Source organism: Chiloscyllium plagiosum, chromosome 42 (assembly GCF_004010195.1).
Source record: "Chiloscyllium plagiosum isolate BGI_BamShark_2017 chromosome 42, ASM401019v2, whole genome shotgun sequence".
Classification (NCBI taxonomy): Eukaryota; Metazoa; Chordata; class Chondrichthyes; order Orectolobiformes; family Hemiscylliidae; genus Chiloscyllium; species Chiloscyllium plagiosum.
In genome coordinates, this window is record NC_057751.1 from 14,724,564 (window position 1) to 14,744,155 (window position 19,592).

General features: G+C 49.7%; 1 protein-coding gene across 6 annotated transcripts in view; it reads right to left on the bottom strand.

Annotated features, from left to right (window-relative positions):
- Nucleotides 1-3,249: 3,249 nt before the first annotated feature.
- Nucleotides 3,250-19,592, bottom strand: part of chmp7 (charged multivesicular body protein 7) — a 17,536-nt gene continuing 1,193 nt past the window's right edge. The window contains exons 3-11 of one of the 6 annotated variants that reach the window (XM_043681562.1): nucleotides 16,756-16,941; nucleotides 11,081-11,214; nucleotides 10,183-10,231; nucleotides 9,774-9,893; nucleotides 9,172-9,270; nucleotides 8,613-8,673; nucleotides 4,842-5,009; nucleotides 4,164-4,243; nucleotides 3,250-3,805 (exon numbers count right to left, since the gene is read on the bottom strand). In XM_043681562.1, coding sequence (XP_043537497.1) covers nucleotides 4,185-4,243; nucleotides 4,842-5,009; nucleotides 8,613-8,673; nucleotides 9,172-9,270; nucleotides 9,774-9,893; nucleotides 10,183-10,231; nucleotides 11,081-11,214; nucleotides 16,756-16,941 — 876 coding nt within the window. In that variant the 3' untranslated portion in view covers nucleotides 3,250-3,805; nucleotides 4,164-4,184. Of the gene's footprint in view, nucleotides 3,815-4,163; nucleotides 4,244-4,817; nucleotides 5,010-8,612; nucleotides 8,674-9,171; nucleotides 9,271-9,773; nucleotides 9,894-10,182; nucleotides 10,232-11,080; nucleotides 11,215-16,755; nucleotides 16,942-19,592 lie in introns of all 6 variants that reach the window. The other 5 variants (XM_043681563.1, XM_043681561.1, XM_043681558.1 and 2 more) reach the window with 5 other exon arrangements.

A 19,592-nucleotide genomic window follows, 5' to 3' on the forward strand; every position in this document is an offset into this window, starting at 1 on the left:
TCAACTCATTGCTATCCATGTGCATGTCCATCAGTCGCTTAAATGTCCCCAATGACTCTGCTTCCACCACGACAGCTCGCAATGCATTCCATGCATTCGCAACTCACTGCATAAAGACAACTCTCTGCGTAAAACTTGGTGAATTGAGCGGACTGTCTCTGGCACTATGTGAAAAAAACATGATTTCTGTACAGTCACATTTATAGTTCACCATTTTTCTTAATGCTCACCTGTCCACTGTTACTGCAATAGTCAATATGAAAGGTGGAAATAAACCACAGAAAAGTAAAAGTCTGAACATGTCCAGCCCTTTGATAACATTATCATGGTCTTGCTGAAGACTTGCCAAATGCAAATTTGAAAAATAAATCCCCCATTGCTCCCTATCCCTGTTCCCAGCATTTACCCAATCTTAGTTAGGGTCAAGAGTGTGGTGCTGGAAAAGCACAGTCAGTCAGGCAGCATCCCGAGCAGGAGAGACGACGTTTCGAGCAGAAGCTCTTCAGCAGGAATTCTCATCTCGAGCTTACGCCCGAAAGGTCAATTTTCCTGCTCCTCGGATGCTGCCTGACCGGCTGTGCTTTTCCAGCACCACTCTTTTGACGCTGATCTTCAGCATCTGCGGTCCTCACTTTCTCCCCAGTGTTCGTTAGGCTCAAGGTGGCTTTTAAATGCGAATTAAAATATTATTTGGGAACCAAAAGAGTTCATCTTCATCTCGCTTTGGCTGTATTACAAAGCAACAATTTTGCCTAAGTCCCTGGCATTGTGGTCACGGATAAAGTGATGATCATGCTTGCATGACCAGCTACCTAGTGCGTATGATCAATTTAACACATTCTTTTGTTAAGTATGGATTGAATGCTTATATCTCTTCAGACAGCCTATCCTCCTCCCTCACTCGCCTTTGAATAGCACTTCACTGCTGCTTCGGCCTGTCTTTACAAGATCGGGGAAGGACTTTTTCCCCACCAGAGTTTGTCAGCAAACGTTGTCCTTCCTGTCCAATCAGGGATCAGTTTCTCAAGCATTTGCCTCACAGAATCTCTGCAGCATGGAAGCACAGCCTTTGTCGTGTCCAGTCGACGCTGATCCTCCCAAGAGCAACCCAACTGGACCCTCCCTTACTCCAACCCTGCATGGCACAGCCCCCCAGCCCGCACATCCCTGGGCACCATCAGCAATTCAGCACGGCCAATCCACCCGAACCCGCACATCTTTGGATTGTGGGAGGAAACCCATGCAGGCATGGCTAAAAAGGTGTGGACTCCACATACAGGCACCAGAGACTGGAATCGAACCTGGTGCTTGGTGCCGTGAAGCAGCAGTGCTGACCACTGAACCACTGGTGAGTGCCTTCCTCCCCACTGACCAAGGATGCTGTAGCTCAAACACTTTCAACAAGTCTCATTCTTTCTCAGCTCCACTTCAAAGATACTTGCTCTCGTTTTCAATCTTTAGAAAGGGAAATGTGCCCAGTCCAGTGGTCCCCCACGAAAAACCCCCTGGGACTTGGACCACTGTCTGTCTCCTTTCTCCTCCCTCCACTTCGGGACTGAATACTGCACCTACAATCACTAGTTTGTTTTTTTACAAGTAATAAGACTTGAGATGTAGACGAACAGCTAAAAACAGCCAGTGTATCCATGCACTGGTTAGGCCAGCATTTATCGTCCTCAAAATGCACAGAGAAGAGGTTAAGAGTCAACCCCATTGCGGTGGGGTCTGGAGTCAGCCAGGCTACCAAAGGATGGCAGTTAACTTTGCCAATGGGCATGAGTGAACCAGATGGGTTTTACCCATCGGTCGACAATGGTTTGACTTATTGGACCTAAGTACAGTGAAAGCTTTTTTTTTAATGAGCAGTACAGGCAGATGGTAACACACATCAACATACAGATCATCGGGTGTTTCGACACAACGAGATATGCAGAGTTATGGCTGGCCAGGAGGTGTGCAAAGCAAGGTCAACATCATTTGAAATTACAAAGGTCCATTCAGCAGTCTGGTAACAGTGCTTGGTGAACCCATTTACATGTGTGTTCAAGCCTCTATATCTCCTGCCTGACAGAACAGGTTGGTAGAGATTATAACTGGGGTCGTTGACGATGTTGGCTGCCTTCCCGTGGCAACGAGAAGGGTAGATGGGAAGGTGGCTTCCGTGATGGTCTGGACTGTGTACACAACTCCTTGTAGTTCCTCCTGGTCCTGGGTCGAACAGTTGGCGTACCAGGCCGTGCTGCATTGGACAGAAATCTCTCTCTGGTGCATCAGTAAACGCTGGAGAGGGTCCTTCTCGACATGCCGAATTTCTGAAACCTCGCGAGGAACAGGCCATGTCCTTCTGCCTTCTTGACAGTTGCATTTACAAGGACAGCTTGTTGGTTAACAATGGCTGCCATGAAACAAAATCTTCCATCCAGTCTTGTGAACTTCCTCCTTTATATAACTCCAACCGGTACGTTCTGAACCAATTTGCCCCAAGGTGTCCCACAACAAAGTGCTCAAATCACTACAAACACAAGCCAGTAACAACACAAAACAGACCCAACTTCATTAGGAACCAAGTTACAACAACCTTTAATACACACTCTGGTCCTATTTACCCCCTTAATACTTCCTAAATCTCTGCATATTTATCAGGCACTTTCTCTCTCTGGGTGGTCACTGGTCTCGGCCATTTGTTAGGCTGGTCTCCTTGGAGGGGGGGTGCTCGCCAGGATAACTGTTGCCTTTTACATGACGCTAACATCTTTAGCACCTCGCTGTGTCTGTCTGGTGTGTGGGTTTTGCGATGTCAGAGTTTTAGTTGGCCAGTGTACCCATCATCCCTTGCTGTTTGGCCAAGTTGGCAAACCGTGTTTTCACAGCTGCATCACTATCCCTTCCTAAAACAGCGGAGGGGAGATCAACTAACCCCTTCCCTGGTGCTGATCGAATCAAAGATCCTGACCCATGGGGTCATCAACCTCTGCTCCCCGACCCAGCTCCATACAGTGTCCCCAGAGATCAGGAGGCTGGGGCCAAAGTGCATGCTGAGGAACAGCAGCAGGTTGTATTTGAAATAACTACTCAGGGAGGTTTGCACCGACAAACCCCTGCCTCAAGTAGGGGGAGAAAAAAGAGGCCCCATGCTTCCCAGATCATGTTAACGATCACTCACCTCCCCTACCGACTGGACGTGTCACAAACCTGCCCCAAGGGCTGAACAACCACGTGTTCGGGAGAAAGCAGATGGAGTTTCGTTTCTCCATATCAAAAAAGTTCTTTATTTCTGATTCGAGAAAACCGAAAGGCTCATGAATACTTTACAACGCAGAGTTCTTCGACAAAACACATTCGACAAAAACAGACGACCACATGTGACACGGAGACTTGAGTCTAGCAGCAACAGTAGAACAATGGGGTGCAGAGGGAAGTGGTACTTGCTGGCTGGTCTCCATGGGGTTCAGACAAAACAACAACACCAAGACCACACAGTGCACAGAGGACAAAACTGACTACTCAATCGATGCACGGTTCTGTCCTGATAATGGTCTCTAAGGCTCAGAGCGGACAGCCTCCCAGTCTTCCAACCACCTCTGGCTCTCAGCAGGGTCACTGTCCACACAGGTCGCTGACCAGGTATCTACATGGGGACACCACGTCCGTGGTCATCATGATCTGAAGCTTCCTGGGTTAGCTCGGAGCTGCCACCTCCTGGTCACAACCGGCTCCTCCCCGATGGCAAACATCAAAGTCCCACCAGCGCCGTGCGAACATTTGTCCTCAGAGAGCCAGGAGTGAATAAAAACACGACTTGGTACTGTCCTTCCCAAAGAGAGAAAAAAAAATGCAGAATCCTCTGAGATCACCCATTTCCCAGATCCCAAACGTATTCAGAGAGCAGTTTGTTCTCCACGACGGCCCCGTCGCGAGAGACAGAGAGAGACACACCGAGAGAGACACACACAGAGAGAGAGAGAGAGAGACACACACAGAGAGAGAGAGAGAGAGACACACACAGAGAGAGAGACACACACAGAGAGAGAGACACACACAGAGAGAGAGACACACACAGAGAGAGAGACACACACAGAGAGAGAGACACACACAGAGAGAGAGACACACACAGAGAGAGACACAGAGAGAGAGAGAGACAGAGAGAATTCGATGATCCTCACCATTCGTCTCAGTGCAGGTGCTCACTGGGCAGGTTCGAGCAAGGCTGATCCTCTTGGAGATGCAGCACTACCTCCCAGACCTGAACCAGAGAGACAGAGAGGACGTTCATATACCTTGTAGGTGGTTTCTGTACATCTGCAAACATCAGCAAGAGGGCAAGGGGACACACAGGCAGGCAGGATATCGGGACAGGACTGTATGTGTATGTGTCAGTATGTGAGTTTGTCAATTTGCTCATCTGTCCACCCATGTATCTGTGTGTGCACCTGAGTGTGTGTAGCATGTACGGTATATGCTTACATCTGCGCGCAAGTGTGTTGTGTATACTTGTGCACCTGTAAGTATATATGAATGTGCTCTGCAGGAGAGCGACTGTGAGACTGCGTGCGTGCGTGCGTCTGTGCAAGTGAGTGCGAGAGACAGACAGACAGGGGGAGTGCTTTGGGGGGGGTGGAGATGTTGGGGGTTGGGAGAGCGCGCGCGCGCGCGAGAGAGAGAGAGTACGCGTGAGAATCTGTTCACATATGATCGAGAGAGAACGTTTTGTCTGCAGCGTGTCAGCATGTTTGTGTGTATGGTTTGTGCACACCATCTCTGCCCAGGGAGCGATGAGCACCTCCCGCATCCGTCCCCCACTGTGACAGCTGACTTACCGGAATCAGAAAGGGAGAGCTTACTGAGTGCAGCGTCAAGTTGCCCATCCATCCCCTCAGGCTTGGCTTGTCCCTGTTTAACAGCAGGGGACATGGGCAGCTCAGGCACATCTGGGAGCAGAAGCGTCTCATCAGCCGCCCTGTCCAGAAGAGCGTTCAACTCAGCTTCCAGTTCATCAGTATCCACAGCTTCTGGGCACAAGAGACAAAAGCAGCAGTGACACACTGAGCAGGCACAAGGAGGCATTCAGCCCTTTCAGTCTAGACTCAAACTCGAGAAGTTCATGCTGATCTGATAGGGGGCGTCAACTCCTGGTTACGGTCCCGCCCCTTGTACACTACCTACTCAAATGAAAAATCTAACTCCGTCTGGGATAAAGACGAAGACCCAGCCGCCACTGCCTGGAGGAGAGAATTTCACCTCAGCAAGTGCAAAACCTGTGCTCACACCACTCTCCTCTCATCCAAGGCCCCCAAGGGATCCTTCCACATCAGTCAGAAATTTACCTGTCCCTCTACCAACGTCATCTACTGCATCCGTCGCACCCAGTGTGGTCCCCTCCACAGTGGAGAGACAGGACGCCTTCTTGTGGATCGTTTCAGAGAACATCTCCGGGACACCCGCACCCACCAACCCCTCCGCCCCGTGGCTGAACACTTCAACTCCCCCCTCCCACTCTGTCAAGGACATGCAGGTCCTGGGCCTCCTCCACCGCCAAACCCGAACCACCCAACGCCTGGACGAGGAACACTTTTGGACCCTGCAACCAAACGGGATAAATGTGGATTTCAACAGCTTCCTCATTTCCCCTCCCCACTCCCCCCGCCACATTATCCTCGTCCCAAGCCTCCAACTCAGCACCGCCCTCCAGACCTGTCCATCACTCCCCCTCTCCGACCTATCACCTTCGTCCACCTATCACTTTCTCAGCTCTGTCCCATTTATCTCAGCACCCCTGGCCCAAGATTCCTGATGAAGGGCTTCTGCCCGAAACGTCGATTCTCCTGCTCCTCAGATGCTGCCTGACCTGCTGTGCTTTCCCAGCAACACACCCGCAACTCTGATCTCCAGCATCTGCAGTCCTCACTTTCTCCCGGAGGGAATTTCAACAACAATTTATGTGTCCCCCTGTTCTTAGTATGTGTCTCCTGTTAAACATGGCACCCCCCCCCTTCCCATCAGCACAGGATATGTTAGAGTACCATCATCTCTCAGTCTTTCAAACGCGACAGGATGCAGACACACTCTGTCCAACTTTCTGTTCATTCCCAGAACGACTCAAGTGAACATCTAGAGAACGGTTTCTCGTGCAATTATGTCCAATTAATTGCGCAATTAATACCACACCCAGTACGGCAGATGTTGAAGTTGTACAGGACATTGGTGAGGCGAGGAAGGATGTTATTAAACTTGAGAGGGTTCAGAAGAGATTTACCAGAATGTTGCTGGGAATGGAGGGTTTGGATTCTGAGGTGGTGCTGGGCTTTTCTTCACTGGAGACCCAGTACGGCAGATGTTGAAGTTGTACAGGACATTGGTGAGGCGAGGAAGGATGTTATTAAACTTGAGAGGGTTCAGAAGAGATTTACCAGGATGTTGCTGGGAATGGAGGGTCTGGGTTCTGAGGTGGTGCTGGGCCTTTCTTCACTGGAGTGGAGGAGGTTGAGGGGTGACCCTATAGAGGTTTACAACGACGAGGGGTAGAGATAAAATGAATGGTAGGTGTCTTTTCCAGAGTGTGGGGGATTTTAAGACTCGGGGACATATTTTTGAGGTGAGAGGACAGTTTTTAAAAAGATTGAGGAGCTTTTTTTTAAAAAACATAGTGGTTCATATGTGGAGTGAACTTCCTGAGGAAGTGGTGGATGTGGGTGCAGTGTTATGAAGTTAAAGGCATGTACTGCACCTTTAAGAGAGAGTGAATGCTGTTTTGAACTGAGACCTTACAAGCACCTGTGTGATATGACTAATGGCAGCCCCAGAGAATACTGGAAAATTGAAAATATGGGACATTTGGCTGTGAAATGGATACCTGAGTTGGTTGCTGTTTTGACGACAATTCAAATTTAACCAGTTTAAATTATGCCCAGCATACTAAAACCCAGTCGAGTTTGAATTTATTGTTTTGCTAACATCGAACGAATGAAATGATCCGATTTGGGAATAGAAAAATGCAGGCATTTTGAGAATCAGACGGAGCAACTGCCATCAACACAGAGCCAAGAAATTAGGTAGCACTATCAAAGGTACTTTTTCATTTGAAACATATCCACAGTAAAACGAAAGATGACGACCTAAGATGATCTTCAGCTGAAAGAAGACAGACACCAAAGATGACAGTGGCCATGTGGTTTTGAAATGAAGCTGATATAATGTTAATAAGTGTTTTACTGGAACAGCACATTGTTCGAGAGTTGGAGGCAGATAGTAAGCAGTTAAGAGAAAGTGGATGCTTAGAGTTGTGAGTAGTTTTTGTTTGATGTTCACTTATAGAGTGAAAGAATAATTAAGTATTATTTTCTTGAAATAGTGGCATTTGGGAGTTCTCGGGCACTCATTTTAACAGATAACGAAGCGAGGTGAAGTTTACTGGGTGTTTGGTTTAATTCAAAGAAAATTTCACCGCCATGTCGTGATAATAGTTACAACATATAAAAGACATTTAGATAAGTCTATGAACAGGAAAGGTGTGGAGGGATATGAGCCAGGAGCAGGAAGGTGGGACTAGTTTAGTTTGGGATTCTAGTTTGGTTGGGCTGAAGGGTCTGTTTTCCATGCTCGATGACTCTGATCTGACAATGTCCCGTCCAGCTGCAGTAAAACCTTGTGACCTCTGTGCTCCATTCCCATTTCTCTTTGCAATCACTTGCTGCAGCTGCAGACAAACTTGCGTTTCCTGTAGCAGGGCATCTGTATCCCTCTGTCGTGCACTGTTGTGCAGCCTCTCACCATTCAATACCAAATCGCTTTTCAATTCCTCCTCAGGAATTGCCGAGCAACACTTCCCCACATTATCCTGCCACTCACTTCAATAGACCCTCTGCCTCCTCTTCACGGCTCATTTTCCTGTGTGTGTTTTGGGAGTCATTGGCAACTCTCACTCTTACCCATCTCGTCCTTTCATCCAAGGCAGTGAGACAGATTGTAAATACAGGCTGGAGTTAATACTTACTCTCCTGAGCTCCGAATCCTGGACGGTTCAAGACCAAAGCCCCTAACAATTTGTCTGACTGCACTACCAAGGAACAAATGAAACATGAGCCCACTCCCCCTTTCACACCAACTCTGCCTGATCCCATTATGATTTTGCGCACATCGTTCCGTTAACGATGGGGTCTTGTCTCTGCTATGGAGGAGACCACAATGGTGGATCTATTGAACTCAGACAGCCAATGGCTGCTTTTGTTGTCGGACATCTTTGGTGAAACGTGTTAGAAAAAAAAACAAACAAACAAAGCAGGAACATTCCCAATCCTAAGGTGGGAATGTGTCCTCAACGTTGGACGAACGCGGGATTAAAGACCAGCTACGCAAGTGCCAACTCCCCCTGGGACAAGGCAAACCAGGGTGCTCAGTAACATCAGGGTGTGGGGAGTTACAGTCTCCTGTTCAGGGCAGATGGGGAGAACGGCGTATCAGAGACATCACGATCTCACACAATCGGTGTGCAGTCTTGTCGGAGTCGCTCAATTCCCAAAGGATTAGGTGGAAAAGCACGGAGTGAAAAAAAAAATCAGTCGCCAAGACAGACACAAAGCTTCCATAATAACACAGCAGACAGCCCCACAACTCACCTGCAACATCCAGGTTTTCACCAGCAAGGGTCTGGGTGATGTCATCCTGCATATTGCAGAACTGAGGAAGAGGGAGAGGGAGAGAGAGAGAGAGAAAGGTTAAATGCCATCAACTCAGACCACTAAGAGATCCAGTCTGATCCCTCGCGACCCGACCAATGACACGGGGCGGGACTCTGCGTGGCCGACCAATCAGACAATGGGCCCCATTGCGCCCCCCCCCTCCCCTCCCCCTCTCAGTGCACTCAGGGCTGAGCCTGGTTTCCCAGCCTTTGAGGACTCAGTGGCTGAGACACTGACAGCACCCTGGGATTTCCACCTTCCAGCTGCTGATCCACTCGGAGCTCCTCTCACCGCTGGGCGTCCCTTCCCCAATGTTGACCAACCGTGAATCTGCCTTTCTCCAGATCCCTGCAGCGACAGAGGATCAGAGTCCACCGTGAGCAGCACTGGGACTGAGGCCTTCCTTCGCCATCATTGTCCCATTTTGTGACTCCCTGCTGCTCGCACCCCCCCCCCCCCACCAATCAATCCAGCCCCTGGGGTCTGGGAGCCTGACCTGTTCAATCTGATCCATCAGCTTCTCCACCTTCATCACACTCACATCCTTCATGGACTCTCTCAAAGCTCCAAGCCCAGCCTGATAGGCCTCCACAACCTGCCAGCAAAAAGACTAGAGCTACGTAAATGCAATCTGGCTGGGGGGGGGGGGGGGGGGGGGGGAGGAAAGAGGGTGCATAGCCCCGGCCGGACTGACTGAAGGACAGACAGCAGATCGGGCAGCATCCGAGGAGCAGGAGAATCAGCGTTTCGGGCCCGTCGTCATTCCTGATGAAGGGCTCCGGCCCGAAACGTCGATTCCCCTGCCCCTCAGATGCTGCCTGACCTGCCGCGCTTTTCCCAGCAGCGCACTCTCGGACTCTGATCTCCAACATCTGCAGTCCTCGCGTTCTCCTTACTGAAGGACAGGCAGCACCACGTGACTGCCTCTTCACAGAGCGGGATGATTCACGTCGCACAATCCATCACAGCAAGCTCAAACCAGGGAGGGAGAAGGGAGGGGGGGGAAAAAGGGAGAGAGAGAGAGAGAGAGAGAGCGAGACTGAGAGACAATGAGAGAATGGACGGCCAGAGTTAAGGAGGACAGAAGCTCTCCCATACCGTTTTGTCTGTTTGGGAGGAGTAAATCCGATCGAGGATGACCTGAATGGTATTGAGTTTGGCTTCGATATTCTCCAGCCGTTTCTCTGTTCTCCTTTTCACTCGAAGACACTTGAGGGCCTGTATCAGAAACAGGGGGGGGGGGGAAACAGTTATCTCCGTACCCTCCGACAGGGACCAGCTCCCCTGAACACCGGAAGGACCCAGCCTGAGGTGCGAGGGGACTGCATTAACGCACAGCAAGATCCCAGGCCGGCACGCAGCAAAAACGCTCTGTGCAATGGGCGACTGGTGAACCAATCTTTTCCAGGGGACCCTGGGATGCCAACAGCACAGCAACAAGGTCAGCAGCTTCAATCCACAGGAGGGAGACACCGAGCGAAACCCAAATGGAATATTCGTCACTCACCAAGTGCTTTTTGTCGGCTTTGAGGTGGCTTCTTGCATCCTCGTTGGATCTAGGAACGGAGAGAGTTGTTTGAGTGAATGTCCCTTCCCCGCCCCTTGACGCATCTCACTCACCTCCCCACCCCCAAGGCCGGAGACTCCACCCCCAGCTCTTCCAGGATGATGGAATTCCAGATGTTCTCAGCAAAAGGGATCCCACCTCAGTCTCAAACTGCTCGTGTTGTCTGTGACCGTGGCTCCAAGGCTTTGAGAACTGCCAACTCAGAGCCTTTTGCAACCAACGTGGTGGCTCAGTGGTAAGCATCTCTGCCTCACAGCACCAGGGACCCAGGTTCAATTCCACCCTCAGCCAACTCTGCGGAGACTGCACATTCTCCCCGGTGTCTGCCTGGGTTTCCTCCGGGTGCTCCGGTTTCCTCCCACAGTCCAAGGATGTGCAGGTTCGGTGGACTGGCCACGCTAAATTGCCCACAGTGTAGAGAGACAGACAGGTTAGGTAGAAAATGCAGGGTCACAGGAATTGGGTGGGATGCTGTTCAGAGGGTCGCTGTGGACCCGATGGGCCGAATGGCCTGCTTCCATGCTGTAGGGGTTCGACATAAAGACAAACCTAACTCCCTTCAGTCTCCAACTTCGTCTGGCATTTGGTTAGGTCTAGGTTTAACACATCCACGAGTTCCCCCTTATCCACCCTGCTCGATGCAAATACCAAATCAAGTGTGAACATCCACTTCTGTGCACAGTGAGAAACAGCTCCCCCAGAGCTCCAAGCGAGACAGTAAACGGACGTGGGTAGGTTAAACACAGATTGAGCCACGCAAATTCAGCTTTTGTTTCATGTCAGATGCTCACGGTGGATGAAGTCAAATTTCCGACTGCTCCAGTGAGCTCTCACTTACCTTTCGACCTCCTGCGACAGGGTGTCCACTTTCTGCGATAACATTTTCTCACACTTAACGAGCTGGTACACGCCGACATCGATCTCAGTCACTGCGGCAGCACTGTTTGCCGGGGAGGGGCTGAACTTGACGACCTGTAACGACAGGTTCAGAGCGAGCAGTCAGTCTGCAACACAGTCCCGCAGGTTCACATGGACAAGGCTGCTCTGTTCAACAGTCACCCGGGTGAGGTGGGAAAAGGGGAGAGACACTGGGAATGGTGCTCAGAACACGTACAACATCACAGGAAAACTGACAGCGATTAATGCGACAGTATGAAGGGAGCTTCACCCTGAATCTAACCCCGTGCTGTTCCTGTCCTGGGAGTGTTTGATGGGGGGACAGTGCAGAGGGAGCTTTACTCTGTATCTAACCCTGTGCTGTCCCTGTCCTGGGAGTGTTTGATGGGGGACAGTACAGAGAAAGCTTTACTCTGTATCTAACCCTGTGCTGTCCCTGTCCTGGGAGTGTTTGATGGGGGGGACAGTGTAGAGGGAGCTTTACTCTGTATCTCACCCTGTGCTGTCCCTGCGGCAGCACTGTTTGCCGGGGAGGGGCTGAACTTGACGACCTGTAACGACAGGTTCAGAGCGAGCAGTCAGTGTTTGATGGGGGGACAGTGTAGAGGGAGCTTTACTCTGTATCTCACCCCGTGCTGTCCCTGACCTGGAAGTGTTTGATGGGAAACAGTGTAGAGGGAGCTTGACTCTGTATCTAACCCTGTGCTGTCTCTGTCCGGGGAATATATTCATGAACACTACTATCCCAATGACGATACAAGTATTTGAAGTGGCGTATTTTGTCCTGGTGTTGTTTTTGAAATGAAGAGAGATTCAGCCAGAGGAGACAAGCAGTCTGCTCCGAGCTAATTACCTAAACAGCTTGGGGAGCTCGTAGGTTTATTTTTTTAAAAATGTTCAAACGATAGAAGCAGCCTGGATGGGTGGGCTCAACCTCCCACTGATCCAGGATTCCAGTTTAACTTTCGGTAGTTGCTAGGGTTTGGAAGCTGCTATCCATCTCTCCCTATTACAGGAAGTTTGAGTTCTCTCTCGGAGTTTTTTTCTTCACATTCCTTCCTCTTGGACAGGAGAACCGCACGCCAGACAATCAATTTTAGTGAATTTGCCTTTGCCAAGGGTGTATTTATCGGATGTTACTATCTTGGAACAGCTAATCAGTGGTAGTTAACACATATACTATCTTAAGTTAGCGAGTTCTGAGAAGATTTGTAGCTCAGGTTGAGGTTCTGGATGTCGGTTTGCTCGCTGAGCTGGTAAGTTCACTTTCAGACGTTTCATCACCATGCTCAGTAACATCCTCCAGATGAAGTACTGGCGGTGTAGCCTGCTTTCTATTTATGTTTGGGTTTCCTTGGGTGGGTGATGTCATTTCATGTGGTGACACCATTTCCTGTTTTTTCTCAGGGGGTGGGAAATGGGATCCAAGTCACTGTGTTTGTTGACAGAGTTCCGGTTGGAATGCCATGCTTCTAGGAATTGTCGTGTGTGTCTCTGTTTGGCCTGTCCTAGGGCGGATGTGTTGTCCCAGTCGAAGTGGTGACCTTCCTCATCCGTATGTAAGGATACTAGTGAGAGGAAATGATATCACCAACCCAAGGAAACCCAAACATATAAAAAGAGAAAGTGGGCTACACCAGCACTACTTCATCCAGAGACTCACTGAAGATGTTAGCTAGTATGGTGATGAAACATCTGAAAGTGAACCTTCAGCTCAGCGAGCAAACCTAAATCCAGAACTATCTACAGCAGGAATGCAGCAAGCTGGTACGGTTTAGAGGTATACACTCAGACATACATATCAAGTTGAAGGTGTACCTGTAACAGAGAGTGAATGCTTTTCTGAACGGAGAGCTTACAAGTGTACTGGAAAATTGAAAATATGTAACATTTGGCTGCGAAATGTTTACCTGAGTTTTGCTTGCTGTTTTGACAACTTGAATTTAACCAACCAGTTTAAATTATGCCCCGGGATGCTAAAACCCAATCGAGTTTGAATATATTTGTTTTGCTAACATCAAACCAATGAAACGATCTGATGTTGGGGACATAAACAAGGCAGGCATTTTGAAAATTAGAGCCAGAGCAACTGCTATCAACACGGATCCAAGAAATTAGGAAACACTCTCTATCTAAGGTACCCTTTCACGTGAAACATATCCACAGTAAAAAGAAAGATGACGACCCAGGGAGATCCTCAGCCGGAAGAGGGAAGACACGGAAGACGACAGCGATTGTGCTGTTTTGAAATTAAGTCAGATGTAATTTTAATAAGTGTTTTACTGGAACAGCATATTGTTACAGAGTTGGAGGCAGGTCTGAAGCAGTTAAGAGAAAGGGGGGGCTTAGAATTGTTAATAGTTGTTTAATGTTCACTTTTAAGAGTTAACAAATATTTTCTTTCTTTTCTTTAAATCGTGGAATTTGGGAGTTCTCTGGTCACTCATATTTTAACAGATTAGGAGGCAAGATGAGCGTTTCTGGGTGTTAGCAGAGGGGACACACACACGCGCGCGCACACACACACACACACACACACATTAAGGCGGCTCACAGAGCAACACAGAGAGCTGTCGACCAGTGTACAGAAAGAGGATGTTGGGGATAGTGTATTTGACAGATTGAAAATTGGTTAGCGGATCAGGAACAAACAGGTCTTTCTCTGCACAAAAGGCAGTAACAAGTGGGGTTCCCACAGCGATCAGGACTAGGAACCCAGTTGATCACAATATATATTAATTATTTAGACCAGGGAACAAAAGGTCAGCTCTCAAAATTGGCAGATAAAAATATAACACAATCCCTACAGTGTGGAAACCGGCCCTTCGGCCCAACCGACCCTTTGAAGAGGATCCCACCAAGACCCATTCCCCTACCCTATATCACTTCCCCTCTGACTGGTGCACCTAACCCACACATCCCTAAACACTATGGGCAGGTGAGCCTGGCCAATTCACCCTGACCTGCACATCTTTGGATTGTGGGAGGAAATCGGAGCGCAGACATGGGGAGAACGTGCAAACTCCACACGCAGACAGTCGCCCGAGGCGGGAATTGAACCGAGGTCTCTAGTGCTGTGAGGCAGCAGTGCTAACCACTGAGCCACCGTGCCACCCTGATGCAAAGCTGGTTGGGGTGGGGGGTGAACTGTGACGAGGATTCAGAAACGGCGCTGTGTGGTTTGGACAGGCTCAATAGTGGGCAAATGCATGGCAGATGCAGTTTAACGTGGATCAATGAGAGGTTGTCTTCTTTGGTAGCAGGAACAAAGGCAGATAATGACCTGAATGGTGATGAAGTGGGGAAAAAGGAGGTGCAATGAGACCTGGGCGGCCCTCCGCCCCCACTGGCTGGGAGTCAGCCTTGCAGGAGTGGTGGGCTCTCCAATGAGACGATCTGATGTTGGGGACATAAACAAGGCAGGCATTTTGAAAATTAGAGCCAGAGCAACTGCTATCAACACGGATCCAAGAAATTAGGAAACACTCTCTATCTAAGGTACCCTTTCACGTGAAACATATCCACAGTAAAAAGAAAGATGACGACCCAGGGAGATCCTCAGCCGGAAGAGGGAAGACACGGAAGACGACAGCGATTGTGCTGTTTTGAAATTAAGTCAGATGTAATTTTAATAAGTGTTTTACTGGAACAGCATATTGTTACAGAGTTGGAGGCAGGTCTGAAGCAGTTAAGAGAAAGGGGGGGCTTAGAATTGTAAATAGTTGTTTAATGTTCACTTTTAAGAGTTAACAAATATTTTCTTTATTTTCTTTAAATCGTGGAATTTGGGAGTTCTCTGGTCACTTATATTTTAACAGATTAGGAGGCAAGATGAGCGTTTCTGGGTGTTAGCAGAGGACACACACACACACTAAGGCGGCTCAGAGAGCAACACAGAGAGCTGTCGACCAGTGTACAGAAAGAGGATGTTGGGGATAGTGTATTTGACAGATTGAAAATTGGTTAGTGGATCAGGAACAAACAGGTCTTTTCTCTGCACAAAAGGCAGTAACAAGTGGGGTTCCCACAGCGATCAGTACAAGGAGCCCAGTTGATCACAATATATATTAATTATTTAGACCAGGGAACAAAAGGTCAGCTCTCAAAATTGACAGATAAAAATATAACACAATCCCTACAGTGTGGAAACCGGCCCTTCGGCCCAACCGACCCTTTGAAGAGGAACCCACCAAGACCCATTCCCCTACCCTATATCACTTCCCCTCTGACTGGAGCACCTAACCCACACATCCCCAAACACTATGGGCGAGTGAGCCTGGCCAATTCACCCTAACCTGCACATCTTTGGATTGTGGGAGGAAATCGGAGCGCAGACACGGGGAAAACGTGCAAACTCCACACGCAGACAGTCGCCCGAGGCGGGAATTGAACCAAGGTCTCTAGTGCTGTGAGGCAGCAGTGCTAACCACTGAGCCACCGTGCCACCCTGATGCAAAGCTGGTCGGGGTGGGGGGTGAACTGTGACGAGGATTCAGAAACGGCGCTGCGCGGTTTGGACAGGCTCAATAGAGTGGGCAAATGCATGGCAGATGCAGTTTAACGTGGACCAATGAGAGGTTGTCTTCTTTGGTAGCAGGAACAAAGGCAGAGGATGACCTGAATGGTGATGAAGTGGGGAAACAGGAGGTGCAATGAGACCTGGGCGGCCCTCCGCCCCCACTGGCTGAGAGTCAGCCTTGCAGGAGTGGTGGGCTCTCCGTGGTGAGGGGATTGAAGGACAGGAGCAGGGATGCACAGGGCGAGACCAGACCCTGGGCTATTGTGTGCGCGCGTGCGGCTTGGGGGTCTCCTTATCTGAAAAAGGATGTCCTTGCTAACACAGTGGGTGCAACACAAGTTGACCAGATTAATTCCTGGCAGGGGGAAGACCAGCATGTGAGGAGAGATCGAGTGGGTTAGGATGCAATTCACTGGAGGTTTCAAGACTGGGGCGAGGGAAATCTCATCGAAAACCAGAAAATCCGCAAAGGACAAGACAGGCGAGCTGTCGGAACAACGTTCCTGATGGTGGGGCAGTCCAGAGCCAGGGGTCACAGTTTAACGATAAGGAATAAACCTTTTTCCAGACTGAGGGGGGGAGAAATGTCTTCACCCAGAGAGTGGGGAGTCTGTGGAATCCCCTGCCGCACAAGAAATGGCGGAGGCCAAAACATCCGAGGAGGGAAGTCGATGTCGCTCTGTGGCCGCAACAAGAAGCCGCTGGGGAAACTGAGCAGGTCTGGCAGCAGCTGTGGGGTCGATGGACTGGACAGGTCAACTCTGCCCTCTCCTCACAAACGCAGAGTTCCTTCAGCAAAGAGTCTGTTCGGGTTTCAGAGATACAGCACCCGCAGTTCTGTGGTTTATTGTCAATCTAGCTCGGGTGGCTGAAGGGAACCAGACACGTGGTTCTGGGGTGTGGTTGGGGGGGGGGGCGGCGTGGTGAGGGGCGTAGAAGAGCGCAGGTACTGAGCTGAATGATCAGATTAAGCAGGACCCGGGGACTGAATGGCCTGCTCCTATCTTGTGTGTGACCATGTAGCAGCAGCAGCTGATGCCAGTGTGTGCACAACAGCCTGCTCCCCCCCCCCCCCCCCCCGAGACACACACACTCACCTTATCACCGTCAATCTCAGTCACCGTGACCCTCTTCTCCCTCTGCAGCTGCAACAGACACAGGTAGAAAGTCTTCTCGTCCCTGCACACGGTCTGACACATCTCCTGTAACTGTGAAAAGGAAACCACCGGGTGCGCAGTCTGCAGGTGACTCTGACAGAGCCGATAAACCTCAGCTGCCTTCTCCTGCGGATGTGGGGGGAGGGGGCAAAGTCTGAAAGTCAGTGCCTGTTCACTGTGGTTACAGGGCACAGATCAGAAACCGTGCAGGTAAACAAGATAAAAATCACGCGAGAGAGGGCACATCGCTGAATTCACTGCCTCCATCTTCCCCGAGCAGCCTGTCCCCTCCTCACTGCTATTTCAGAGAGAGCGGCGCCGAATGTGTGGGGAAACGCACCCCAATGTCTGCACCCAGCAGTCTGGTCACAGGGTCAACATTAGATTGTGGTGCTGGAAAAGCACAGCAGGGTCAGGCAACATCCGAGGAGCAGGAAAATCGACGTTTCGGGCAAAAGATTCCCAATGAAGGGCTTTCACCCGAAACGTCGATTCCCCTGATCCTCGGATGCTGCCTGACCCTGCTGTGCTTTTCCAGCACCACTCTCACCTTGACTCTAATCTCCAGCATCTGCAGTACCTACTTTCGTCTAGTCCCATCATCGAGCCATACAGGACGGAACCAGACCCTTCAGTCCAACCAGGCCCGTGCTGAACACAATCCCAAACTAAGCTCGACCCACCTGCCCACTCCTGGCCCATATCCTTCCAAACCTTCCCTGTTCATGGACTGATCCAAATGCCTTTTAAATGTTGTAACTGTACCCATCTCAGGCGACTGTCTGTGTGGAGTTTGCACATTCTCCCCATGTCTGCGTGGGTTTCCTCCCACAGTCTAAAAGATGTCCACATTGGGTGAATTGGCCATGCTGAATTGTCCCATAGTGTTAGTTACATGAGTCAGAGGGAAATTGTTCTGGGCGGGTTACTCTTCGGAGGGTCGGTGTGGACTGGTTGGGGCGAAGGGCCTGTTTCCACACTAAGTAATCTAACCTAATCTAACCACGTCCACCTCTAAGTTCATCCCACACACAGTCCACCCTCCATGTAAATACAAAACAAAACTGCCCCTCATATCTTTCTAAAATCTTTCTCCTCTCAGCCTGAAGAAATACCCCTTAGTCTTGAAATCCCACACCCGAGGTCAAAAACACCTGCCATTCACCCCATCCATACCCCTCATGATTTTGTCAACCTCTATAAGGTCACCCCTCAACCTCCTCAGGTCGAGGGAGGACACGTCCCAGCCTGGCCAGCATTTCTTTATAACTCAAACCCTCCATTTCCAGCCACATCCTGGTCAATCTCTTCTGGACCCCCTCCAGTTTAATAATATCCTTCCTATAACAGGGCGACCACAACCAGACAGAGTACTCCAGAGGTGATCTCACCAACATCCAACCAATGTACATTGCAACAGAGTCATAGAGACGTACAGCACGGAAACAGACCCTTCGGTCCAACCCGTCCATGCCGACCAGATATTCCCAAACCAATCTAGTCCCACCTGCCAGCACCCGGCCCATATCCCTCCAAACCCTTCCTATTCATATACCCATCCAGATGCCTCTTAAATGTTGCAATTGTACCAGCCTCCACCACATCCTCAGGCAGCTCATTCCATACCCGTACCGGAAAACAGCCCCAGCCTGTTCAGCCTCTCCCTGTAGCTCAAATCCTCCAACCCTGGCAACATCCTTGTAAATCTTTTCTGAACCCTTTCAAGTTTCACAACACCTTTCCGATAGGAAGGAGACCAGAACTGCACGCAGTATTCCAACAGTGGCCTAACCGATGTTTTGTACAGCCGCAACATGACCTCCCAACTCCTGTACTCAAAAGACTGAGCAGTGCAGACAAGCATGCGAAATGCCTCATTAACCTCCCTGGCTATAGGTGACGCAAACTTCACGGAATTATGTACCTGAACCCCAAGGTCCCTCTGTTCTACAGCACTACCCAAGGACCTACTTTCAATTGCACAAGTCCTGCCCTTGTTTGTCATCTTAAGTAACCTTCTTCACTGTCCAACATACCACCAACCTTGCAAAGTGCAAACTTAATAAGCATGCCTGCGTTACTAGACTGAACGGACATTTCAAATCTAATAATGATCTTGCTTTTGTCTATGTTTTCTGTGCAGCCGTACCTGTGTACGCCTTGCTTTTCTCAAGCCACCCTCTGATCTGTACGCCCTTGTGTGTTATGATCTTCCTGTACTGCACGCAAAACAAAACTTGTCACTGTATGTGGGCACATGTGACAACAACAAATCAAATTCTATATTCTCAACTGAAATGATAAACCAAACAGGACCCAGCACTGATCCCAGCCGACTGTTCAACTCCCCGACTTGAACTGGCAAAGCTCTTTCGCTCTCTGCCCGATTGGGATATCACGTGGTCTTGTGCCAATACTCCTGGGTGGTGGGGTGGGGGGGCAGTTGGCCAACTTGACTCAAATTGTTAAGTTGGTCCACCGTGAGAACCGACAAAGTCCGTGACGTGATGGTGGGTGGACAGCAGATTGCTGGTGGAAAACGTGGCCCAATTATCCACTGCACCAGCACAGAAGAGACCCTTCTGCCCATCGATACCACACTGACAAAATCTACTCTGCTCCCCCAGCTCTTGGCCCATGAATGCTGTGGTCATTTCAAGTGCTCATCCAAGTACTTTTTTTTAAACCTATGGTGCCAGGTTTAAGAATTGGTGCAGTTCCAAGAGGTATTAATAGATTAGATTACTTACAGTGTGGAAACAGGCCCTTCGGCCCAA